Below are 27423 nucleotides of genomic sequence, written 5' to 3'. Positions count from 1 at the left end.
AGCCGGCTTCCGTCGCGCCGGGAGGTCGGCTGCGGGTCGGAGGCTGCGCGGGGGCAGGGCCCGAAGATGGCGGTGGTGGCCGGGGCGGGCTGCTGGGCCGCGCTCTCCCGGGGCTGCGGGAGGGCCGTGGTGGGGCCGCGTCTCTTCGGGGCTGCGGCTTACTCCTCCGGGGCTGCGGCGAAGGGCAGGGAAGGCCAACAGAGGGAAGGTGGGAGCGGCCCGGCCTCTCCGCGCCGGGGGCGGGGGGCTCGGGCTGCGCCTGGCTCCGGGCTGGCGGGGCCCTGAGGGCGGGCGTGGAGCCCGTGGGCCTCGTCCCTTCGCGGCTGCGGGCGGCTCTGAAAAGGACGTTTTGTTTTTGCAAATATTTGCTGGAGGGTGTTAAAGATTTTATCCTCACATGGGTGGGTTACACTAGGTACTGCTTTATTCACAACTCAGAGTTGGGCCATCACCTCAGTGAGTGGCAAAGCTTAACTTGCTAGACCAGTTTATATACATTTATTAAACCGGTTACATCAAGTCTAGAGTCTTCATAAGTTTCTAAGCAACAGTTCCGTTCCTTTAAGTACATCATTTATTAAGTGCTTTCTATTATTCTGTCTTCGTAGAATTCTCCCTCAATGGTTTCAGGCCTGTCTTGGTTTCAGGGTCGTCTCGGAGTTGTCGTCTGTCTTTCATCTTCTTTTGTGAATTCTGTTTGATACAATCGATTTCTTTCCCAATTGCAACACACCGATTGTATGGTTTCTTAACACAGCTGTGTTTACACAACTGAATCTACGTTCTAGTTCTATGATTTTATTCTATTCTATAATCAATCTTTATAATCTCTAACAAGAGGGCTTTTCCTTAAAAAAAAAAAAAACCAACCTAAAAGAAAACACCTCCCCCCCAAATATCTTTATGGTAAAGGATACAGATTTTGGCAGTGTAAATACTGTGAGCAGTCTGAAGATGTAAGTGAGCAAACTGGCCTTTTCTAGACGGATAGCAGTGGTACAGCGGACCTGCAGCGCCTTGCCTGGCTTTAGGTATTCCAAATGAGAATTTCGGTTTGCTGAGGGACGTGTACTCGTGTTAAACATTTGGTGTCGTGCCTGGCCTCAGGCTGAGCTGGTCAGGGTGTTCTGAGTGCAAATGGAAACGGCTGGTCAGGGTTGTACTTGTATTTTGTGAAGGCCGGGTGGGTGTTTGTCATCTGTGGATTCAGGAGAAGGCTGAGCTCCACAGAGGGCCCGTAAGTGGTGTCTGATGTTGCAGCCGTGGTACTGCAGGAGTAAAAGGTGTCCTGACCTGAAATTGTAGGTGTTTGTAAAAGAAGTAATAAGACTGGTGTGAATGAACTATGTCTGTTTGTGGAAGCATCATAAAAATGGCAGATCAAGGGGTAAAGAAATGCTGTGTGTTAGCTGTTGCAGAGCCCCATATGTATCCTTCAGTTTAAATTTTTATACAGCAAGAAGATGAAGAGCAGAATTGGATCCATAAAATACTTAGATAAGAAAACAAAAGAACTGTGACATTCGCAAGTTTTTCCAAGGCTTATGTGGTGTAGGGTTACAAGACAAACTAATGAAGCAAATAGAACCCAAACATCCACTTTTAAATTCCATTCAGTGTTTTTTTTTGCTGAATATATACTGTATCATAGTGTAGTGACAATTATAAACCAAGCAAACAAAAAAAACCCTAAATGCAAACAAGGTGCTTGAAAATAGATGTCATCAGATTCACCTTCATTTGTCTGACTGTTACAAAGACGTTATTTTTGATGGTGAGGTTTTGGGGGGGGGTGTTGAAAGTGGTGAAATTAGAGTTTGAGAAGGGGGAGGAAATGAAGACAAGAAAGCGAAAATCTCTGTTTGGATTGAAAATCTAATGGTATTTGGTATCTTCATACAACCTTACAAGTCCCTCACCAGAGCTCCAGCTGAATTCAGTTAGCTAAAAAGTTGAGCCAAGTGGTGGCTCAGGCCTGCTAAAAGGGAGTAACCTCTTTCACTTTCTGTTGCATCTTCTCTGGGACTGCTCAATAAGCCAGATCAACATGGTAAAAGAAGACAAACCCATCACTTTATTCCCTATCCCCAGCTCAAGAAGAAGAACAGTTTGATGTGCTTACTGTTCATAGAGAAGTTAAATGAACTTGAGAGTGGCACAGGAGAAGGTGTGAACATGTGCTGTCAGAACAGAGGGGTGGAACCATGGGATTCTCCTTTTGGTAACAGTGAACTGTTAGGTTTAGCTGTCTTGTACTGCTCGTGGAGAGTGATTTGTGACTTAACAGCTCTGTGGGAAAGAGAAAAGGAAGCACAGTTATGAAGGCAAAAGTGTACTTTCACTCATCTTGTCTTTCTTTCCTCCTGCATCAAACTGGAATAAATGATGCTAGCAAAATGCATTTAAGCATGTAACCACTAAATTATTTTTAACGTGTTTCTAGGATAGACCCAGATGAAATGGCTTTCAAGCTTTTTATATCTTAAGTTTCAAAAAATAAATGAGCAATCTGCAGTGTGAGAGTCTGATCTCCCCCCTCTTCCTTGTAAAGACTGGGAAGTATTAGTGTATATTGTCTTTGTAAAAGAAAAAAGAACATACAGGATTATGCTGGAGTTTTTTTTCCACAAAACCATGCAATAGTTTGTATTGAAAATTTTTCTTTCAGTTTCAACGAGAAGAAGAGGCAGGACATCACAGTTCGTAAGAACAGTAAGTACTGAAACTGTTTACAGTTAACTCGGAGGTGTTTGAAAACGTTTGTTAAGCTGTATGTCTTAACAGTTTGTAAAGGAACCCCTTCTGCAGTCAAAACCTGATGAAACAATCCACTGTGAGTAAATTCCAGAACCACCACCTCACTTAAATCTCCCAGCTGTTTTCAGTCTGTATTCTCATAAAGGCAAACACATTAATGGTAACAAGCTAACAGTTAGATTGTATTGCTACCGTGTACTGCAGGCCTTAAAAGCAAGTTATAGTTGCATTTAAAATAAAACTAGGTATTTTGATGTTTCCAGTATGAGTGTAGAAGATTAGTTGTGGTTGTTTTCTGGTGTAAAAAAATCTGATATTGTGCATAAGTTAAATTGTTCTTGCAGGGTAGAATTGAAACTGATATCTCAGCATTTAGTCACTGTGAATTTTCTTAATTTATTCCACACATAAATTTTAAAAGCAGTATGTGTTTCGATTTTTAAAGACAAGTAGTAAATGTGGACTTGGTGTGCATTAAATTTTTGTTTGTTTAACTTCCAAGAGCAGATTTCTGATACACCGAAGTAGTCAGATCAGCTGACTGCGTATGTCCATTTGTCTTCTACCCTTCTAAATTAAAAATTAAGGTTTTTCGGAAAGAAATAGTGACTTGAATTTTTTTTTTTAAGGACATTTGGCTGGAACTTTGGTCAGTTATTAGAGGAAATAAACTGTTTCTGCAATATGGTAATACTTCATTGCTATACTGGAATTTCTGTAGCAAGTAACGTCAGAGTTATTAATATTTATTTATTTTAATATGAACTTGCCCAGACTTTCAGAATTTTAAAGCTTATGTTCTTGTCCCCCCCCCCCCCCCCCCCAAATGCTTAGGCACTTTAGGAAACTGCGTTTGCAATTAAATACTGGTTTGATTCCCCTTCTCCCCTCACTGATTTATCACAACGCAAGAAGATGGTAAGGTCTTCTTTCTAAGCATTTCTGAAATAAAATGCAGTTGAAGATTGGGAAGCACCTGCTACCTGAGCTTTGAGAGACTATCTTTTAAAAATTCCATTGCAAATGAGCACTACCTTTTGATGTAAAGGAGTCTTGAAATTTCTAGCTTTGAGAATTTATTCCAGGAATAGCTTTGTGTGTGTGCACATTCTCAAAACAGCATATCTCCCATCAAACTTTCATAATTTTCAATTTATTAGCATGTACCTCCCAGAACTGAGAGGATGGATGTTGATCAGGACTGGAGCAGTGTTTATCCAACAGCAGCTTCGTTTAAACCTGCCTCTGTGCCTCTCCCAATTCGAATGGGTTACCCAGTGAAGGGAGGAGTACCTCCAACAAAAGAAGGCAACTTAGAACTTATAAAGGTAAGATGCATTCCATTAGTGTGTGGTAACCTTTAAAATTATTATGCACTAAGAATGCACAGCTTTGATTGGAATATTTGTATTGGATACTGTTTTTTATTAATTAATAGGATAACATTCTATTTAATTTCAAAATTAAATGGTAACAAATACATATGTAAGTAACAAATGAACCAGTCGGGAGACTTTTTTAGGATTAGCGTGCTTGTGACTTTCGTAATGGGGCTAAAGTCTTCTGCTAAAACAGACATGAGGACAGTCGTCTTATCTGAATATTTGATGAAGCTTATTGTACTACCTTAACAAATGTTAAAAGTGTAATCAGATTTCAGTAATAGCCCTTTATTTATAAACAGACAAAAAGCTATTATTTTTGGTAACTCTTAATATGTCTGTTTCAGATTCCCAATTTTTTGCATCTTACTCCTCCTGCAATTAAGAAACACTGTGCAGCTCTTAAAGGTGAGGGGTTTTTGTTTTATTTTGTCGGGTTTTTTTCTGTTTTGAAAAAACATCTCTCTCGGAGTTCTAAGACAATGCAGACAACGTCCTGTAGTGACAGGACAAGGGGAAATGGGTAGGTTTAGATTGGACATGAGGAGGAAGAAATTTTTTACGATAAGGGTGGTGAGGCACTGGAACAGGGTGCTGAGAGAAGTTGTGGATGCTCCGTCATTGGAAGTGTTCAAGGTCAGGCTGGATAGGGCTTTAAGCAACCTGATCTAGTGGAAGGCATCCCTGCACATAGCAGAGGGGGTGGACTAGATGGTTTTTAAAGAACCTTTCCAACCCAAACCATTCTGTAGTTCTGTTTGGCACTTGTGAGACTGCATCTGGAGTACAGTGTCTTGTTTGGGGAAACCCAGTGCAAACAAGACATTGAAATACTGGAGCAAGTCTAGCAGAGACCCTGCTGTTATCTAAATGAGTATGATTTCTATAAGTACTACTTTTAAAAAGATATATTGTAATAAATTCGAAAAAAAACCACCAGATATTACTTGGAGTGTTTTCTCTTTATTATACAGATTTCTGCACCGAATGGCCAAGTGCTTTGGACAGTGATGAGAAATGTGAACAGCATTTTCCTATTGAGATTGAGACAGTAGATTATGTTTCTGCAGGGACATCTATTCGTAATCCCAAAGCAAGAGTGGTGACTTTAAGTGTAAGTAGTATTTTGGTAAACAGCCTTTGTTTCAAAAAGCCAAATGCTTGGCTTTCTTTTCAGAACATGTGCAAGTACGATATGTTGTAAGGAAATGTGGGAAATGGCTTACTGAATGTCTGAATAAAAAGCAGTGGATTTCCTTAAGTGTATTGCAGCATGTTACAACTGAGGTTGTAACGATACTGATATGTATTTATAAATGAAGACTAAGCTCTGATATAAGCAAAATAATCTGCCTTCTGAAGAATATGTTTCTAGAAATGGCTGTAAGGGCCTTTGTACTCTGTGTCTTGCTTAGACTCTTTAATTTCTAATTTATAGACCATAGAAGTGCACAAGTATTGAAATATAGGTGATATGAATGAGGCACTATTAGTAAGTATTGAGTTGGCAGGCCTTGAGGTATCAGTGTGCATGCATTAGGAGCAGCAGCCTTCTGATCACATGATCATGGGATGCTTGGAGTTGGAAGGGAGCTCGGGAGTTTTCTAGTCTGAATGTAGGTATGAGATCTGACCAGGTTACTTGGGACTTCATCCATTTGGGTCTTGAAAACCTCCAGGGCTTAGAGACTGCACAACCTCTCTGGACAACCTGTTCCAGTGCTTGCCTGTCCTCATGGTAGTAAAGTTAGGATTGCGCTGTGGCTTTTGAACGTGCCTTTTGAGATGGGACTTGAGCCTATCTTAGGAGCAGGAGCAGCAGTGGGGTCAGTGATAGTTGTGTTCTTACTCTGTCAGTGTAGAAGTTAAAATACTGCATGATACCACATGCTCAGAACACTTACACAGCTTCTAATCATGGCAACTTTGAACAGTAGTAATTCATTTTGTTTGTAGGAGTCTCCACTTTCCCTTTATGTTGTAAAATGTTTTGGGCTGAAGTTTAGTTTGGCCTGTCATTGACTGACGTATGCATTTCACGCTGCCATTAGCAGTAACTTCACCCTCCCCTTGTAGTCATTGCATCCTAGAGTTTAGCTTTTTGTCTCCTAATTCAGATCCATGGTCAAGAGCAAGTTTTCACAAATTTGTATGTGTTAGAAATAAAGGGAAATGGAGTGTATCTGTGCGAGTGGAAGCTCCTGACTTCATGCTGGGTTGTGGATGTGAGCAGGAGCAGTCACGTTGGCCCCTCCTTGCTCCCGTATTCATTTGTCTCGCATGGGGTAATACTGACATTTGCAGGCCAGTGCTGGGCTTGGTGTCACAGGCAGGGGGAAGAGCTTGGCTGCTCTGACAAACAGCCTTGAATCTCCTCCCATTAAAAACAGCAAGTGGTGAGAGTATTGTAAATATCTTGCTTTCTAAATTATGTAAAACATTACTAGATACAAAGAACTTGTGTTATGCTGTTGAGAAGATGTTGGACTAGGGACTGGCTATGCTGCACTGGAGAGGATAGTTCAAAGCGATACACAAATAAGCATGTCTGTATTATCCTATCTGAACCTGTCCATTAATGTTAACAGGCCTTGGTACTTGTAAGGCATTATGTAGATGTGTATTATGCATGTGTATTAAAAAAGAGGGGTTGGAGTGGGACACAAAAATAGAACAAATACCCATATAATTTTTTCAGTTACTGGTGTTTTGATCCCAAACTTCATTAATAAATTCTTTCTCTGATTAATCTTCTGACAACAAAATCTGCCTAGAGAGGGGGAAGAGGAGGATTTGAAGGTGCAAACAGATGACACTGGGTCAGTGGTGGAGTTTGTATCAATGAGAGAGCATTTACTGTGCACTCTGTTACAGACTGTGATAAACTCTGGTGGATCTTCATGATAAGATTCCCTTTTTAAAATACGGTTTAAAAGTTAAACCTCTTAACTAAAAAATTATGCCTTTTTCCTACCAGGTGTTGTACTGGAGATGCTAATTTTTCAACTCTTGTAGCCAGTATTCCTTGTCATTAAATTTATTCTAGTCTTTTCCCATGTGGAATTGTCCACATCGTGCCAGGCAGTGTAGTACTGCAAGATGTAAAATGAGACATTTTTTTTAAATCAACTGCTGGTCTTTGTTCTTTTCTGAAATTCAGTGTAAAATAGTCTGCAGCATTCCAGCTAACAATTAGAAGCTGCCCAATTGCTATTCCATTTTGAAGCAAGTAGCCATATAAATATTTGTCATTTTAAAGTGACTTTGGATTAGTAAGAACAATGTATTTTTTGTGATCCTGTAATACAGGCAACAGACTGGTTTTTAGGTTTTATAGAAAAAATAAGACACGTAGAATAAAATCATAGCTCTCTTAACAGTGAATTTCAGGTAATTGCACTGTATAAAGGCAGCATGATACAACTCCAATAATGCCATCCTTTTGAGACAAGTGCTGGGTTGACAGTTGGACTTGATGTTCTTGGAGGTCTTTTCCAACCTTCATGATTCTATGATTTTAAACTGCACTAGGAATAGAGCTTTTGTTGCAGCTTGGCCGTTGCCTTAAAGGCTGGATGTGTCTGACAGGTCTGTTGGAATTAGACTTGACAAAATGTGAGCTGGGGAACAAAGCTAGGTGAGCTCCTGATCACCAGTATTACAGGCATGCATAGTAAATGAGCATGGAATTCCTTAAAAAGGAGACCTTTTTCGTGTAGTCTGTGGAGTATGAATGTTAGTGTTTTTTTTCAAGGTTAAAAGTTTCAGTATTGAAATGCTGTTGTCTCCTCCCTTGTCGTATTTAGGTTTAGTACTTCAGTTTTCTATTTTTAGTAGTAAGGTTTTTTCTTTTCATTTATTGGAGCTTTGAATCTCTTTTATTCCTTCAACTTTAGTTAGTTTCTCTGATGCAGGTTTCTTGATTTTTGAACAGTTCTGTAGTACAGCACAGAGACAGTAGTAAGAATATAGAGAAAAAACAAACAGTGGACAAATTAGTAAGAGACTACCATTATGTCTTCATGTTTTTAATACTCCTCGGCAACTCTCATTTAATAGAAACTTATGTTTCCAACACTACATACCTTCAGACTGTTAAGGCTCACAGCCTTCTTATTTGCTATTGTGTGAACAGATAGGTAAAACCAGCTTGCTTTACTTTTCGTACTTGTTATTGCATATAGAAACTAGCTTCAGACTAACTTCTTAGAGGTTTGTGTTTCTGCAAGTAAATGCTAGTTATTTGTTGTAGACCTTATGTTTGTGGGTTTTCTGTTACTGGAACAGAAGCCAAGCCATTCACACTTTTGCTTGATCAATTATGTGAGATCAAACAGTTGTGGTCCATTAGATTGTTACCTGTGTGCATCTGTGCATCTCCCAGTAATGACTTTCAGAATTCTGAACTGCTCTCTCTTGAATTGCTGTCTTTCCTCCTCTTTTGGATGCTTGTTATAAATATCTCGGATATATCTTAGTATGAGCATAACTGAGCCATGTTGGAAGAAAAAAATTCTAAAAAAAGATTAATTTTTATGTCAAGTACACATGAATATGAATTACAGCTACAAATTAAACTGACAGCTTCTTTTTCTTCTGAAAAAAAAGTTTGAATAGAAATATTCTCCCCTGGCCTTTCTGGTATTTGAAAATAAATGTATTGTTTTAATATTCAGATTATACTCGCCTTGCATTAAGAGTTCTGACGTGATACAATCAGGAGAAATTCTGCAAATGCATACTTAATAGCTATCCTTTTAATTCTTGATAAAAGATGTTCCTAACTATCCTGAAGTATTTTTAGGGTGCATAGGTTGGATTTATCCAAGTAATGAAAGGTGTTTTCTCTTGTACTTGAAGGTTAAACTTTCTAACCTGAATTTGGATGACCATGCAAAGAAGAAGCTCATTAAGCTTGTAGGAGAGCGGTACTGTAAGGATACAGATATGCTCACAATTACAACAGACAGGTACGGTTACAAAAAGGAAAAAAAAAATGCCTGTAGCAATGGTCGTGGTGTAGAAAGGGCTGCGTGTCTTCCAGTAATATCAATTATTGTCTTAGGTAATTATTATATTTTTAGGGCTAAAATATGACATAAGGTAAACATACTAATGCTCCTGTTACTAACTGTTAAAATTGTAATGGACAAATCATGTAAAGTCAAACCTAGTGTTTGTTAAATATTGCGAGTTATTGAAGCTCTGTATTTAGAAGTCTCGGTTGTTATTTTAAAGTAGTTGTCATGTTTCCCAAGTGGGCTCTGTGAGTTTTAACAATGATCGAAAGAGTTTCAGGCAATAAAAACAGGGACATCGGTGACCAGACATTTCTCAGTCTTTTGGTGTTCTAAATATAAACAAATCACTGTAGCTATTTACAGTTATGTTCAGAAGGCTGCATGGGAGAAACATGTTTTATGTGTTAAATTCTGAAGAATTTAAGAGAATATATATGTATTTATAAATTCACAGTACACTTTTATTTCGCAGCTGCTTTCAGTGGCAGGAAAACATTGTTGGTAGTCTTTCCTGTTTGTATGTTTTTATAGAATTCTTTTCCCCCTCTTAAATTTTATGTCCTTCAGTATGAAATACTGTTTTATTTCTACATAAAATAAATTAAAAAATGGATAAAATTGTGCATATCTTTTTTTGACTAGACCTGGAAATCTGGGTAGTTTCCTGGGACCGCCTGTGCTACCAATAGTTTCATTTCCCTGGCAAGGTTTATTTTGTGGATAAAATGTTAGGATAGCTGAAAGGAGCTTACCCTCTAGAGTGTTTGTGAATGGTCTCATGCTGTGTTCCAGAAGAAATTCTTGATGTGCCTGTTGATATTTCACTTTCTTGTAGTAAATTCTAAGGCCCAAGCTCTGAGCTGCATCTGTTTCTTTAATACAGAATTTTCCAGGCTGATGTTTAGATTACTTTTGAGCTGAGACTCTTTCACTATGAAAGAAATGAGTCAAAAGCTTGAGTCCTTAAAGCTTATTTGCTAGAATAGTTATAGTACATAGTCATTCAGATGAGTGTTTTTAGAGTGTCTCTGGTGTAGTCTCGCATGATTCAATTTGTTTTGCATCAAATAGGGGTGTGAAGGAGCCTACAGGAAGAGGTGAGTGTCAAAAAGAGACAGGAGGTCATGGGTGATCAACATGAAAGAGATTAATGTCGTCAAGTTCTCAGCAGAAGGTTTTGATGACTGGTTTCAAAAAATGCACTGTTTTTGCAGAATTCTGTCTTATCCCAATAAATTTTGCTGGTAATCCCATTTTGACTTAACAGCTACATTGACTTAAAATTTTTTTCTTCAGTCATGCACTAGATCTCCTGTTCTGAACTGTATTTCATGGCTGTTTTCACCAGTCATCGTTCTCCCTGCAGGTCTGGGGAAAAAAAATTAGATCAGGTTTTAAGGGAGTTCAGAGTAACATATGTTTGATTCCACTGTGGCATAGAGGGCAAAAAAGTTTTTAATGTTTCCTGAAAGTCTGTAAATTTTTGTATTTTGTACATTTTCTCACTGACTTGCAGATTCCCATTCTTCCATGTTCTTAATACTCTTGCTTTCATGATGTTATTCTTAATTAAGCGTAATTCAGAAATCTGTGTGAATCAAACACATTACCCTACATTACAAATTAGAAGTGTTGATGGTAAGTTGAACATTTTATTCAAAAAGATATTCCAGTGGCTTGGTTTCAAGACTAGCTTTGTTTATGAATTTTCAGGTGTCCGCTGAGAAGACAGAACTATGATTATGGCATACACCTCCTGACAGTTCTCTACCATGAATCTTGGGTAAGCAGTTGTGAATCACTCACGCTCTATATCTAATGCATGCACACTAACATGCACTCTCATAACTTGCCAAAAGTTCCATGACTGTGTGCAGCTTAATGTAAGTTATCGTAGATTCTTTTCCTCTTCCACTTCACTTTTCTTCAAATTCAACCAAGATGAGTTGCTTATGTTTGAAGCTTATTCCCCAGTCAGAGTGCATTTCTTGAACTTGACAAGTGTTGTTCTGCTGTTTGTATACAGAGTTTTTCTATTTTCAGAAGTTCTCTAGGTTTTCACCTTAATAAGAGATTCTTTCCCAACACTTTTTCTCATAACAGCGAGCCTAAAACAAACCATGAGCCTAGCAGAAAACCTGGGCTGCTTATACACAGTATTCAAATATGTATGGAGTACATCCAGAGGAATGGTGCACCCTGTGATTATTACCTGGTATCTGTGCATTTGTAACAGTGACCTTATTTAAAGATGAAAACAAGTCTATTTCAAAAAAGCAAAGAGGTGTGTTTATGGACTTTAAAGCTATGAAAACTAACATACAGCACAGTATCTATATTTTGCCCGATTCCAAACTCTTAGGTTACTTAAAGCCTGTCTTTTCTTGAGCTCTTCCTGGGCTGTGGTAAACCATGGCTGCAACTTTGAAGTATTCTGCTTCCTGAATGCTCTCTCACAAATCTTACCACAAGCTGGAAGGAGTGAGGAAAAGCGACATTATCCCCACCTTCAGTTGTTCTAGGATTTCATTGCATCAGGGTTAGCGTCCCGAAAGATATGGAATTACTGTAACTCTTCATCTAAATATTTCTACCAAAGCAAGTGTAATGTAAACTGTTCTATAACCATTCAGGATGTGATGTATTTGGAATTTTTCCCAGTAGTTCATTTTATTAAATGGTTATACATGTGAAATATTTAGTGTAAGTGTATTAAAGATACTATTCCAGTTTATTGATAATTTATTACAATTCCTAAGTAGTCCTCTCAATACAGTAAGATATCTTTAGACCACAGATCTTTCTTCTACAGTGAATTCTTCACACTTGTATTTTTGTGGTTAATTCTGTTGGTTGTAAATACCATCTTCAACAATTTTAAAACCATTTTTTACAGAAAAGAAGTTAGCAGTCTGAAATGAAATTATTGTTCAAAACCCATAGTTACATTTTGGATAAATTAACTTTGTTTAAAGGTAGTGTGTTATTAGTCACGCTGTTTGAGACGGACAGTGAAAGCCTTCATCATCAGTATATTTCCATAGGTGTACTCTTTTAATTAAATTGTAGCTGATTAGCTACCAAAATTCACACTTACTGGTTTCAGTTGTTCCATAGCATTCAAATCAAATCTCCATATTTAGCATTTTTATGAATTTCAGTGTTCTTGATTATGATCATTGCAGTGATGACCTAAAAAAAACATAACGAGGAGGCTGAGCTCTATTTCCTGTTCATTGGAAGTTACCTTGAAGGATGTGCTTCGTAATAGTAGAGTGCAGCAAATTAACTTAAGCTTATACTAACATCTTAAAAGAGACATTGACTTTAGATTTCAAGTGCTCTGTGCACATGGATATTTTTCTCCCCAACAACATTACATTGCATTACACGGCTTAAATTAACGACAGATCAGTTTCCAGTGTTAAGCAATGACAAGAGAGTTAGACACTGCTCACTTTATTAATTCCAGATGAACACCACATCTGTCCTTTCCTCTAGCATTACTTAGTGATGGAAGACAGGGCTATACGATACTGCTACATGAGTGTTCAGTGTGTATTGAATATGCACAAGTCTCTTGCCCTTTTATTACCTTTCAACTTCCATGTTAATATTTGATGAGTTCATCAATCAATTGTAATTGTCTTTGGTGTCCATGAAAAATTAATTGTCTCCTGAGACATGTATTTTTATTTTGTGTGACATGTTTTGGTTTGTGGGTGTATTTTTTTCCGTGATCAGTGGTAATGCCTTTTAATAAGTTGCTGAAAGGTATTTTGGATACGTTTTGTAAACCATAAGCAATCAATGTGGTTTATTTTAACTTGTATGAACTTTAAATATTGGGGGGAGGGAAGGGTGTGGGAATTGGCCTTCCATGTAGACAGCAACATCAGTCCTGTTTGCAGAACTAATTGCAAGATTTGAGGACTTTCCTAGCAGAGTAGTGCCATATGATGTTTTCATGTGTGTGCTTTGTGAAATTCCATAAAAAGATGAGGGCAGTGTTCCACTCCTGCTAAGTGAAGGGAAAGCTGGCTGCACGTAAATTCTGCCCTCAGTCCTGAAAACTTTTCCTACTAGCTCTCCAAACATAGCATAATTCTCTAATTTATGTTAATAACTGGGTTAGTGAATTTTGTGAACCAGCAAGCATGTGAATATATAAAAGAAAAAATTGTCTGCTGATATACATCAGCAAATGTAATTTCAAGTGTAATTGTATTTTGATTGGCAGGGATGCAAAATTCTTTTATTACAGTTATGAATTAGAGCATCCAAATAGTTGAGGAATGTGAAACCTTTTTAAAAGAATGGGTGTTCTTTGTGGTTTTGTTGGGTATGTAGCGAACTGTGTGCTATGAAGCTCCATTGTGTAGAGATGCATTTCCAGCAGAAAGTTACTCTTACAGTAATGAGTATGACGAGTTTAATTCTGGCTCACCTGTCTCTTTGTGTGCATGCTTAGAAGGCAAAGTTTATCACTGTGTCAACAGCAGCCTCTGTATTGCAAATTTTCTTGTATGCTTTTCCAGTGTCAGCCTCAGTAAAAACTCAGGGCATCCACAGCTCACTAGTTCCATTGCTATTGCAATCAGAGGGCTCAGGTGGAATTAGTTTGCAAGAATCCTTGTTGTAATGGAGTTACAGTTGTAATATGCAACACGTATGTGCAGACAAAATGGACAGGAAAGGGAGTGGGGGGCTTACCAGCAATTGGTACAGGTATTGCTCTACCTCAAGGCTCTGACTACATTGTTAAGAATTCTTTCTTGGATTGTGGTGTGGGGAAGAGAGCTTGTTTGCATTTAAATAAATTAAGAAAAGGTTATCCAAATCAAATTTGGCAGACTGGTTTCTGAAAAGTACCCCAGCCAAAGTGAGGGGAGCACCTTGGTAGATTAATGCACTGACTAGCGGTTTTGTCGTCTCTAACCTGATAGCAACCGATGGATGATGCAAGAAGGCAGACTAGCCGAATTGTGAAAGGCTTTGAAGATAAGTTAGAGGGCTGAACCTAGTGTAGAAAAGCTTTCAGAGAAGTTCAGGTGTTTTCTATAATCATGTGTGTAAGGGAGCCCTTTCTGGAATACATCGGGAAGGAAGAAAAAGGGGAGGAGTTGAAAGGAAGGAGCAACTTTATTTTTGATGTGTCTGCGTGTCTGTTTCATTTTCTTTTTGAGTGTTAGAGGAAGAAGCACAGTTTCCACACTGTGGGAGAGAAGGATAGGGGAAGAGAATTGTTGGACTGTTGATAGATGGTCAGAATAAACAGTTAAGATGAAGAAGCTGACAAAGGTGACAGGAGTTCAAAAAGGTACATTCGTGACTTGGGAATGGAGAGAATAGCTGAAGATGTTTGATTACTTGTAGGAGAAGTGGGATACTACTGATTAGCATTTGGATCTACATAATCCCTACGAAGACAGTGTGCTGTTTCTTGAGATGGATCTCAATAGTGGGAGCAGTATTAATTTAGTTGTAGTCTGTTACTTACGGAGGTGCACGAGAAGCAAAAAGAAGATCCCAGAGTGATGCATTTGGCAGCTTAGTTTTGATAAATGCAGAAAGGTGTCAGGCACGTGAGTTCAGTTATCTTTAAAACACTGAGATTTTAAAACTTAAGAGTGTTCATTGATTTTCTTAGTTTAAAATACTTGGAGATATTTTGCTTCATTTCTAATAGTTTTCAGAAAATTGCGTTTCATTAGCTTTTCAAATGTATTCAGTAGATACCTGACTTCCACCACCTGGCAAGAATTGAGCTTGCCTGCTTTGGACTTTTTCTGTGATTCCTTTCAAATTATCCCCCAGGATTGTGCCTGGATTGAATCAATGAAAAGGTAAGATATATTAGGTAGATTGTTAAACAGCAGCTCAATCAGTTGTATTTCTGCTACCTTTAAACAATTGTACTTCTTGAATGCTGTAACATCATCCCTAAAGCTGAGTGTATTTTTATGGTAGTAAGTGGTTTTTAAAGAGTAGGAATTTGCTGCCCTCAAGTGGTTGAAAAGATAAAGTGATTTCTTCACACTCAGCCCGGATTAATAGTTTATCACTAAAAAGTAGTTCAGTTATTAGTTGAAAGCAGGAAGGGAGAATTGGAACAGTTAATTTTCCAGCAAGGAAAAACATTCATAGTCATTATAAAGGGCAGGAATCTGAAAAAGATAGACTAAGGAGGAAATAACGTACAGTTGTTTTAAACCATTTAAGACTACAGAGAGGTGCAGCAATTTTCCTTGGTCCAATTCCACATGATTTTCAACATACAGAAATGCAAGATGATGGAGCGTGGGGGATATCATCCTGCATTACACAGCTGAGATCTTGAAAGATTAGTGAAAAGTTGCCCTTGCGTTTTCTATTCTGCAGTGTATTTCTATTTATCTGTGAATCCCAAAGCTGTGTAGTTTGAATAAATTTGGGGAAAGTGTCCCACAAAGCTTTTGCATTCCCTTTTAAGTAGAGCATACAACTGCAAGGCACTGGTGGGGTGAGGAATCTGTGTATGCACGCAGCTGAATGAATAGTTTCACATAACAACTGGTAATCCTAAAATCCATTGTGTAGCTTTTCTCTAGACTTTAGTAAGCACTTAAATTGTACTGTGTTTTTTTCAGCTACAATCATTGTAAGCCATTACAAGTAAACGTAATTTTTATCACTTCAGGTTCACAGAATCACAGAATGTTTGGGGTTGGAAGGGACCTCTGTGGGTTACCCAGTCCAACCCTCCTGCCGAAGCAGGGTCACCTACAGCAGGCTGCACAGGACAGGTTGTGCCAGAAGAGCTTGGTAACAGTAGAAGTTTGCAGTTTTCATAGTTGTTTAGCTTGTAATTCAGCCTAAATATGTGAAAGGAAATGAGTCCATCTTTGGAACCTAAACAAGGCCTCTGGTCACTTGGGATTCAGAAGTATACTTTAACTTCATGTTCTGAGCACTCAAGATGTTATGACACATGGGTTGTAGTATTAAAATGGGAGGTAGAGGGAGACACTGTTAAGTCTTGCTGGAACTCTCTCCCTGGGCAGGAGAAAATTCAAGATTCATTGAACTGAAAACGAGGGCCATAGCTTAGTGATTAGAGCACGTACCTGGGAGAGACAGGTTTAGAGCTCTGGGCACCATTTAGTGTAACTGAAGACTGCTTAGTGTACATTTCCTGACTTTGAGATCTTAGAGTAATGAAGTGTGATATAATCATGCCCTTCCTACAATAGTGTTCTTTCTCAGTATGTCATTCTATATAGTTTAAGTAATACAAACCGAGGCTAAAGTAAGGGTGCCAGTGTTGCACATTTCATTGTGCACTCACCAGTGCTCAGAATCTAATAACTTGAGTCTTCATCATTAACGTGTGTCAGAAAAGATAAAACTTAACTGGCATAGTAGATGTTAAATTTAATAAACTGTCCCTGAAGATCCGAATTCCAACATTTAAATCAAAGGAAGGAATTTTGCTGACAGGGAATGTGTATTGCAGTGAAAGAAGGTTAAACTTTTTTGTACCTCTTCTTGTAAAAAAAACCTGTGGGACTCCTACAGGTATGTCAGCCAGATAAGAAAGGTCAAAGAAAGTGTGCCCAGCCTGATGAGCAAGACTGATAAACTGGTAGCAACGGACGAGGAGAAGGCTGAGGTACTCAACAACCTTTTGGCCTCAGGAAGCCACCAAAGGTGAAGTGCTCCGGAGCAGAGGTTCGTGCCCAGGGACCCTTCCTGATGCAGCAAAAGCGCTGGGAGAGAGAGGATGCCCCCCATCCCCCCTCCCGAGTGGGAAAGAGGGAGCCGCTAACGAGTGGCAGCGGATGGGGACGAGTGTGACAGCAGCCAAACCCCCTCACCTACCAGAGCAGCCCCCAGGGAGCGCGAGCGACCAGGAGCGTGGCGAGCAGGGCGTGTTGTGGCATGGCAGTTTGCACAGGCAGGGTGTGCAGGTAAGGGCGAAGTGTCCCAGCTCAAGAGGTGAGTTGAAGAAGTTCGGCTGGTGAGAGGGAGCCTAGCCATGGTGTCCACCAGGTGGAAGGCTGTGTCCTCTGCGCTTGCCAGAAAGGAGGTATCAACCCAGACTGAGGTCCCAGGAGAAGACACAGCCGTCCAGGTCTCCAGCTGCAGGGAGTGCCACCAGCTTGTGCTGGAAACAGATGGCAGTGGAGAGAACAGCTGTGTAAGGTGTGATCAGCTGGACTATCTACTTGGCCTGGTGGCAGAGCGAAGAGACAGAGTAGGTGGGCTAAAGAGCATCAGGGAGTCTGAACGAGAGATAGACTGGTGGAGCTATGCTCTCACCTCACTGAAACCTGAACAGGGACAGGCACCAGAAAAAGGCGGTGATCAAAGGGATCCAGTATCCTCCCCCCACCAGGATGTAGGCAGGGTCTTAAATGGAAGCAGCGAGTGGAAACAAGTCCACAGCCAGGGCACAAAGCGAACCATCTCCTTGCCCACCACGCCTTCCCAGGTGCCTCTGCACAACAGGTATGAGGCTCTGGCTGTGGAGGACCAGTCAGTGGATGATGCAGGTGTTGATCCATCTACACCAGAGGAGTAGCAGGGAACAGAAAGACCCACATCCAAAAGGAAGAAAAGAAGGGTCGTAGTTGTAGGAGACTCTCTTCTGAAGGGAACAGAAGGTCCAATATGCTCACCCTCCTCATGGCGAAGTCTGCTGCTTCCCAGGAGCCTGGGTGAGAGATCATTAGGAAACTTCCCAGCCTAGTGCAGGCCTTGGACTACTGCCCGTTACTGCTCTTCACGTGGGTGGGGATGGAGTTGCAGTACGTAGCCCAAGGATGATCAAAAGAGATGTCAGGGCCTTGGGGCAGCTAGTGAGGGAATCTGGGGCACAGGTTGCTTTTTCCTCCCTCCTTCCAGTTGCGGGCGGTGATGTTGCAAGGAACAGACAGACCCAATCTCTTAATACATGGCTCTGTGGCTGGTGTCGCCAACACAACTTTGGATTTTTTTGACAACAGGATGGCCTACACAGCACCAGGCTTGCTGGCATCAGACAGGATTCGCCTTTCGCAAAGGGGAAAGAGGGTCTTTGCCCAGGAGCTTGCAGGGCTTTGAACTAGATATGAAAGTTGAGGGGGAACATCAGGCTTGCCGGTGACAAACTGGGGGGGGATATACAATGGTTGGAGGGACGGGGTGCTAGTATGGGCCTTCAGCCTGTTGCCTAGAGAGTGCTGAGGACACTGCAGCACAGTCAAAGTCTTGCAGAGATGAGCTGGGAGCTCCTGAGGGAGTAGGAGCCAACAAGGAAGCTTCTGTGAAACACCCCAAGGGAAACAAGGGGTGTTCTTTTATGAAGGTGACACGGCCAACAGCCCAGATGAAGTGCCTGTACACGTGCATGCAACATGGGAAACAAACAGGAAGAGCTGGAAGCTACTGTGCTGCTAGAGAGCTACCATCTGATTGCCCTTACTGAAACTTGGTGGGGTGAATGCCATGACTGGAGCATGACTATTTATGGTTACAGGCTGTTCAGAAGGGACAGGCGGGGAAAAATAGGTGGAGGCATTGCCCTCTACATCAAGAAATCGATACAGTGTGAAGAGCTGTCCCTGAAGAATAGTCACGAGCAGGTGGAAAGCCTGTGGGTAACAAGCAGAGACAGAGGCAACAGAGGGAACCTGGTTATGGGTGTCTACTACAGGCCACCTGATCAAGGGGAGCCTACTGACGAAGCCTGCTTCCTCAAGCTCCAGGAAGCTTCGCACTTGCTGAGGGTCTTCAACCACCCCGACATCTGCTGGAAAAGTGGCGAGCTGTAGGCAATCCAGCAGATTCCTAGAAGGAATTACTTTTTAAGAGGATTACTTTTTAAGCCAGGTAATTGACACCCCTACCTGAGGGGACGCAATACTGGACCTGATGCTCACCCATGCAAGTGAGCTCATTGGTGACGTCAAGACTGGAGGCAGCCTGGGCTGCAGTGGTCATGTATTGGTGGAGTTCGCAGTCCTGAGGGTTGTGGGAAAGGCAAGGGGCATAGTTAGGCCCCTAAATTTTAGGTAAGTCAACTTCCAACTCTTCAAGGAGTTAATCAGTAGGACCTCCTGGGAAACAGTCCTCAGGGACGGGGGGGCAACTCCTCTTTGGCTCAAAAGTACCCAGTGATTTGGAAAATGCTAGTATAGCTATCATTTATTACTTGAAAATCTGTGATTATTGTACCATACGAAGTATCTTTTATTTCAGCGCACTATGAAGAAATACATGTACTTACTCCAGACTATACGGAGTTTGAAACTTGACTTGCAACTTAAAGAACTTTCCTTCCTCTGAAAAAAAAATGCCACTAAAATATTCGGTCTTCGCTAAAGAGCATGGCATTTTTAACTGTTTGAACCATTTACAAGAAAATTGAGTAATGTGAGACATGTTTTAATTGTCTTGAAGATTTCTCTGTGCCACTTACAAATTTTAGTTAAAATGACTTCCCCAAAAGAAATACCAGAGAACTGACAATTCTGTGACAGCGCAATTATGAAGGTTGACCTGGCAAAAAAAAAAAAAAAACAAGAAAAATGGTGGCGAAATGCTTTCCTTGTTTCTGTACTTAAGGGTTCAATATATATTGAAACTTTTTGTTAGTGACTTTTGCATAAAAAGCAGTTTGACTGGCCAGAGTACTATTTTAGTATTTGTACTGCGTCAGCACTTCAGATTATGCACTGTAAAGGCTTGTGAACCTCCCAAAACACTGGCTTAAACTGTCGCATAAAAGATTTGCTTAGAAACAAATCCTTACTCTGTTTATAGCATTGAAAGAATAATTCTATATATTTGCATTAGGAGATGCAAAAAACCCAGTCACTCCTTTGTGCCTCTAGTAATGGGTTTATATCCTTTGACTTTATATGAGCAGTTGTTTTCTGGTGATTTTTTTTTTTTGGTGGTTCTTACTGGAAGTTTTGGTAAGAGAAAGTTGAAATGGTCAGCTAAGTGCTTCTCCAGCCAGACTGGTTAATACTTACTGAGATTCTCTCTTATGTGTGATAAGCAGTCATTTTTAGTGAATTCATTAAAGAAACATACATTCTTGATTTTTAACCTTATTCACTAGTGAGGATTCTAGAAAAATGTTACACAATGCCACACTTGTATTCCAGTTTTCACTGCAGTGTTTACTAACATTTTTAAATTTGCAGGGGACAGCAATAATCAGCTAACAAAACTGAGTGATGAAGACCTCATTTTTTAAATTTCTTTCATTGTCTCATTAGTTTTCTTTGTACCACTTTAAAGTGAGACTACAATACTTGTAACATTTCCACTCTTCGGAGTTCATGGGTGCTTGTTTACCTAGGGTGCTTTTTCAAATGAAAATACAGTTCCAGATTCACTTTTTCTCTTGCAGTAAATCTGGTTGGAAAGGTGTTTAACTTTCACCCAATACAGTCAGTCTGCAAAAAACTGGTTTCTGTTCAGTTTCCTGTTTGTGATGTATGTCTGGCCCTGTGTACACTGGGATAACTTTTCATTTTGAGGCACGGCCACCAACAGTGCAGCAAAGGATACTGGCTTCTTGTAGCAGGGCTGAGGGATGGATTTTGAAATCTCCCCCTACCGTCAAATCCCTTCCTGCTGCTCCCCCCCCCCTCCCCAGTCAGATTTTATTTTAAAAACCATTTTGACACACCATTCTGCTGGGAAGGATTCCAAGAAAGAACACTTAGCAGTTTCTTTGTCCTCCTTTAAAATCTTCTTGCACTGTATAGCTCAGAAGAGATAGGGAAATCTCAATCTGTTTGCCAGCGTGCATCTCAAAAATCCTGTAAGTTAATGTGTGTAGAGAAGGATTTTCATGAAGAGATAAATGTAATTAGCTCTTGTTGTCTCCGCCATAACTTAAAGGTGTTTAAAAGCCTCACAGTGATCTTCTGTTTGAAGTCTAGGGGCAATACCCGTATTCCCTTACTCTGGAGAAACCCTACCCCTGTGAGAGAAGCTTTTGCTTTAAAATTCTTTTGGAGTTTACGAAAAAAATGTCTTGGTTATCCATTATACAGATAAACAAGGGATATGTAAAACAGGGTGATGTCGTTAATTTAAAACTGTGTAAATCTTCACGTTGAATTGCAGTATTTTTGAAACATACAAGTAATACTTTACTATACCCACTTGTTCCACTACTGTTTTAGCCATACAGGCTACCCCCCTCCCCGCCCCCAGAAACTGAATGAGGTTCTTTTACTTCTGTGTTGTATTGTGTCCTGGTTTTAATGGCAGTCATATGAGCCTTTTAGCAGCGTTAATCACTATTTCTGACTAAACATTTGGATTCTTACTTAAAAGAGAAGAGATTCTATTTACCAGGTGCAGAATGCAGCACTGGTTAAAGTATTTTTCAAATCAGATAGACAGAGCAAGCATACAGGGTTGTAGGTGGGGGGAAAAAAAGTAATCTTGGGTCTTAATTTAAAGGTTCTTAGATATTATGGTTTAATTGCAGCAGCCTTGTTCCTTAGTGGATGGAATACTGTAAAATAAACAAACGAAAAACTAACACACACATCCACCCCCCCCCCCAAAAAAAAGAGAAACCAAAAAAACCAAAAACCCCCAACCCTCCCATGATTGCCAGGTTTATTTAGGTTCTGCATAGCATAGCTAAAAATTTACTGAAGAGCCCTTTCTGGCAGGGAATAAAAACAAAAAGAAAAAAAAATCCATGTAATGCAAATGCTTTACTATAATATTTCTTTGAATTTACTCCCAGAGAAATACAAGTTTTATTTAGACATGATTTCTACAACTGTAAGGCAAACATGACCACCAAAAATACTTCAAACTGTGATTCTTATATAGTCGAAATAATACAAGGGTGCTGTGTATTGTTTATATCAGTAAAGTACAAAATAATTATTAATATGCAAATAAATATACAGTCTACAATATATAAAAATACAAATATATCGACAAAGTATATATAGTTACAAAACTACAATAAAAATTAAATATACAAAAATAGCAGGTTATAACATCTACAATACCTGTTCAACAGTCTGTGAAGCTACTAAATCAGAGAAATATTCAAATACAAAATCTAAAAAGAACAAGTGCACAAACCAAATATTGACAGGCACTGGGATGATGTCTTCTGTCTGTGTTCAACTTTTGATCCTGTCTAATCTTGCAGCATAAGTTAGATAAAAATTAGTACCTTGAGGACAGAGATTCTTTGGAGGAGCCATTTGTTTTGCAGGAGGAGGAAATGGATTAATTGGTGGTGCTTTATCTTCTGAGTCACAATTAAAACATGTCCCAAATGGTGAAGGATTGCTGTCTCTTACCATAGGTTACTTGGTATGAGCTGCCTCACATCGCATCTTGCAGCAAGTGTAAACAGACCAAAATCATACACTAGGGACAGAACAGCTAGGTGACTGCTTCCAAAGCTTGAGCATTTAGGGTTATTTAAAATTATTACTTTTACAAGGTTTTTTGTTATGTATAGTCCATAAGCTTTTCTTCCCATTGTGACTTGTCTATTTATATCTGCCACATACATAAAGAACTTGATAAGTGGGAAGAAAGAAACTCATTCTGTGCAGAAAATGTAAAGCATGCAGGCACCTTCTGAATTCTGTTTGAAGCTAGAGTTATAAGACTTGAACTTCAGAGGAGTGGAAATATCATCACAACAAAAGTAATTTTTTAAGTGATTGGTATGGGAAAAAAGTTTCTTCAAATTACTGTACCTTTATTTCAGTCTTGAGTAGTTTTTATGACGATGTATATTTTCTTTCAGAAAACTGAGATGTGGGAGAGCGAGAAGACTGAAGAAGACATGGAAGAGTATATCTGGGAAAACAGCTGCTCTCAGAAAAATGCCTTGGATACACTACTTCGAATAAAAGCTTCAGAGAATGTCAGTAACGTAACTGAGGAAGAGCTTCTTGCATCCGAAGTGGTTAAGAATTACAGGAACTCTGTAATTGCACTTAAAAATGAAGGTGAAACAGAAAATAACATGGCTCAGTATAAAGAATGCGTGAAGAAACTATTGAATATACAAGCATTACCGTGAGAGCAGACTCTGCAGGTACATCTGATTATTACAGAAACATTAAACTACTATGTTAATATTTCTGTATGATATGGACATATAATTATTCAGAACCTTAACCAAAAATATGGAACTTGATGATGAGTTAATTTCATTAGTAATCAGATTTTTCTTTACTGCTGGATTTTCTTGTAAACATAATTTTCCTGTCCGTGAATCTTGTTCTTTGAATAAAGTACATTTTGAGTCATATTGGTGACTTGAACATTCTATTCTGTGCTTCCTTAGCTTGGGAAATCCTGGTTCAGTTCTCTGCTTAACCACATTCTGACTTCTCACACAACTTCTTGTGACACATAACTTAGAGCAACAGTGTCAAAACCAATGAAATGAATAGGCTTCAGTTTGCAAGAAGAGTCTGAAAGTTGAGAGCTCTAAACTTTCTAAATGCTTTTCAAATGTCACTCAGTTTTCTTTGGTTTTTTACTAGATTTTTTTTACTCTATCTGTCCTCCCTGTCTGTAAAATAAAGATAATGTTGCCTAAGTAGTTTAACTTTTGGAGAGGTGTTGAAGCACACTGAGCAGTGTGAGGTTCTCAGTTGTCATCATGAGGGCTAACAAATACCCTAAGTAAAAATACGTGTCTCTAAAATGATGAAATAAAATAAGGTAGAAAATGGGGTGGTAGGGGGAAGGTGAACTAGCAGTTATTTACAGGATACCAAAGTACATGGGAAAGGAAGAACGATGAAAGTTGCTGAAAGTGAGAGCTGATGAGTAGTGAGGCAAGTATACAGCTTAAATAGGAATGGACCGAGTCTTGGTACCCTGAGGCCTGATGAGTTGTCCCTTGAAGGTACCCAGGCTCTTCAAGGAAAAAAGCGTTTGTAGCACCCAGCTCACTGCTGTGAAGCACAGAGAAAGAAATGATGTGGATGTTTGTCTTATGTTCGATGATTTGTATTTGAAAGGAATTGATTTGAAACTGGAATCACAGGCAACTTCTATTGCCTTCTCATGGTTAAGAAAAAAAAAAAACACACCTTTAAAATATCAGCTTGAAAGGACATAAATAACTGTATTCTTGCTTTTAGTATACCTTCTTGGCTTACTAAGATTTCAGCTTAGAGAGAAAGCCTTCATTTTCTGGAAGGGGCAGAGGGAGTTTTTATTCATCAGACTTAAGGATTCTGCATACCCATAAAAGAACCTAGCATGTGGCCCTGCCAGCAACTCTTTGAGAGGAAACGGCATAAGAATGAGGACATTGAAAACTGAAGAGGAATTGATTTCTGCAGTGTTCTATGTAGCTCGACTCACTCACTGCTAGGATTTCTCACTGTCTGTTTTGTGTTTGCATACAGCCAAAGAGTGTGTGTATTCCCATTTCCAAAACCTTGTCAGTCTTGGAAGGATTCTTCTTAGGTAGAGATTGTTTTCATACAGCAGGAGTCTGAGTTTAATGCAGCTTTTTATTTGCTATGAGAATTTGCCAGAGCTGTAGCTAAGATTGGAAAAGCTCATCCTATAATCCCAATTTTGCATTTACCAACTTGGCTATTTAGTGGTCCTTCCTCTTAGATTTGTATTAATGTTAAGTTTGAGCAGAAGCTTAATATGCGGAAAGTTTTGTCTGTTAAAGGTTGCTCCTTTATTCAGGGATAGTGGGGATAATGTTTAAAATTCTCATTTGAAGTAGTACATCTGTGTAATTCTTAATCTTCTTTGAACAGCCGTGAAACCAGAATTACTGAGGAAGTAACTGCAGTTTGACTCGGAGAATGGTATGGATGGCCGAGTTGTGCCTGGCTTTGTTCCCAAGGCGGTTTGGTTCTAGTATGAACACAAGAGAAAGTTGTTTCCTTACCTAGCTTTGTCAGTGCTTGCAGAAGGACTGGCACAGCTAGCAAGCATATGTAACGACTTTCTGTTGTGCGGTGGCACGTCTTGTACCAGACCGTCAGGAGTAACACCCTGAAATGTTTTAAGAAACCTTAAAAGCCTGTAAGCTTGCTTTTCTCCATAAAGTTGTCCTTATACATTCAGGACATATGAGCACCTGGGAAAATCCTCTGTGCACCAGAAAATTCAGTTTCCCTTTACTCTTCATAGACTTTAAATGGACCTAAGCAGAACTCTGTGTGAAAGTGTTCGTTAAAATAATGGTTTGACTTTATTAATAATAATGACTGGTAGAAAGAATAGCACAGCAAGGGAAATTGATTTTTCATTTGATTATATTAGCATTTTATTAGCTTCACAGCTAATTCATGGAAAACCTACAATGCACAGGCTTCTAGAGTTCCGCTGAAGTGTTCAAGCTTAGCTTACATTCATTCTATAAATGTTTCAAGAAATACAGGCAGGATAAAAGGTGGCTTTCTCCTGAGTGCCAGGACACTCAAGTGTCTCTACCAACAATAGATTATACTGACTGGTCAAAAACAATGTTGGGGCTAATTCACTGTGTTCCCTAAACACATCCAACGCTTACCGTCAGAAATTCATTGTCAAAGAGACCAGTTTTCCAGTCGTATCTGGCTTGATGACCCTATAGCTATAGAACTCTCAGCCAGCTGCCTGAGTAATCGCACAGCTGACCTCCAGCCTTGGTTTTCAACATCATTTTCACTTCCTCTCCTTGCTAAGAAACATAGGAGCAAAGTTAAAAATCTTCGTAATCCTGTAAGTGCCTGCCCAATCAAGTTTCTAGAATCAAAGGCAATATCACTTGTGATTTTTACTAATGGTTTATATGTTAAGTACAGAACATGTGTACTGCCGTGAACTGGGTCAAAGGTAGGCTGGATGATTGTATTCTGAGCTCTGTGTCATCTTGGATGTTTTTCCGTTTTTCCGCTTCTCCCTCAAAACTGTTTTTGTTTGAGGGTGGCAGGATTTCTCTGTGATTGCATAGAATACCTAGAATGCTGGGATCTTTACTCCAGTGGGAGTCTTCCCAAACTTGATGATGTACAATATAGCACGTGTTTTTATGAGCTGAACTACACCTTTATTTTCCTGTATAATACTCTTGCAGACCATCTTACTGGAAACCTGCACTGATATGTAAAAACTGTGAAGAAAAGAGTAATAAATTTAGGTTAAGCAACTCTACAGCATAGTAATAAGTACATCCTTAGCAATGGTCATTTATTAATGTGTCATGTACATTATAATATAAATGCATAACTCTAATGTGTGTATCCCTCCATAGATACCCATGTGATCTGTTACAAGGAAGTGCTCTGTTACTTTTAAACAGCAATGTAGATCGATAACACTTAAATCAAGAACTAGGCTAGGCCCCCCGTTGTGTAAATTTGGAAGGAAAGAGGAGCAAAAAACCACACATAGTATCTAGAGGCGTCGGCTGTCTCCGCAGGTAATTCTTTTACTGGTGTTTACTGGCCAAGAGGAACTCGAGGTAGTTCATGAGTGCCCTGACCTCAGGCAACCCTGCCCATCATAGCTTGAAACTTGAGCAGGAAGGCTACTATATGTGCTTCTTTGCGGTCGCTGTTCTAACCTCCAAATAGCAGATGTCTCGTTTCAAATCCAAGCACTTAATACCCCCGCAAACTGGAAAAGTTAGTTCCTTACAGCAAGGAAAAATAAGCTGTCACCAATGGAAAAAAACCCACAGGAGTTAAGTTCTTGGCCATCTGGAATAGTTGTGATGCATAGTTTCGCTGGTGCTGTTGAGGCGACTAACCTTGCTTTTATCTCCCGTATAAACATTCCAGAGAAAGGTTGAGATCTAGCGCTTGGTCAAACTGGAAAAGAACTTGCTTTGTCAGTATTCTGGTTAATTTTGTGCATCTAGAAACTACTGTAATCGCTGGCATAAGATGTCTTTAGTAAACAGTGTGCTGAGAGTTGTGAAGTGAAACGTTCAGAGTGTCGCTAAGTGGTTTCTTGAGGTTGGTTGTCTGTGTTCGCACTTTTGCCCTTAAAGAAGGGCCGTTGAACACTAGGTGTAATCTCTTGCTCAGATTAGACAAGAATGCCTGTACGGAGATGTAATTCAGTCCTTGCCAAGCAGAGTCGGTGTTACAACTACTTGTAACTTCACCAGGCCCTAGGAACTGAATGCGAATGGCTACGTGTGAAGAACTGGTGAACCCCTACAGGTAATCTCATGGTCTTCAGTGAGCTGATGTATACTTCTGACAGCAGTTGACAATTTTTGGTCTGTTTTCATGCACAGCATTGCTACAAGTGCA

The 27423-nt window shown here is 39.7% G+C and overlaps 1 protein-coding gene across 1 annotated transcript; it reads left to right on the top strand.

Annotated features, from left to right (window-relative positions):
- Positions 1-23445, top strand: MRPS35 (mitochondrial ribosomal protein S35). Its single transcript, XM_075441999.1, has 8 exons — positions 1-208; positions 2669-2712; positions 3918-4085; positions 4487-4547; positions 5114-5253; positions 9000-9109; positions 10874-10943; positions 22938-23445. The coding sequence occupies exons 1-8, from the start codon at positions 67-69 to the stop codon at positions 23214-23216; spliced, it is 1014 nt and encodes a 337-aa protein (XP_075298114.1). The 5' UTR covers positions 1-66; the 3' UTR covers positions 23217-23445.
- Positions 23446-27423: the final 3978 nt, after the last annotated feature.

Source organism: Opisthocomus hoazin, chromosome 1, assembly GCF_030867145.1.
Source record: "Opisthocomus hoazin isolate bOpiHoa1 chromosome 1, bOpiHoa1.hap1, whole genome shotgun sequence".
Classification (NCBI taxonomy): Eukaryota; Metazoa; Chordata; class Aves; order Opisthocomiformes; family Opisthocomidae; genus Opisthocomus; species Opisthocomus hoazin.
Note: the sequence above shows the minus strand (reverse complement) of the source record. Positions and strands in the feature narration are given on the sequence as shown.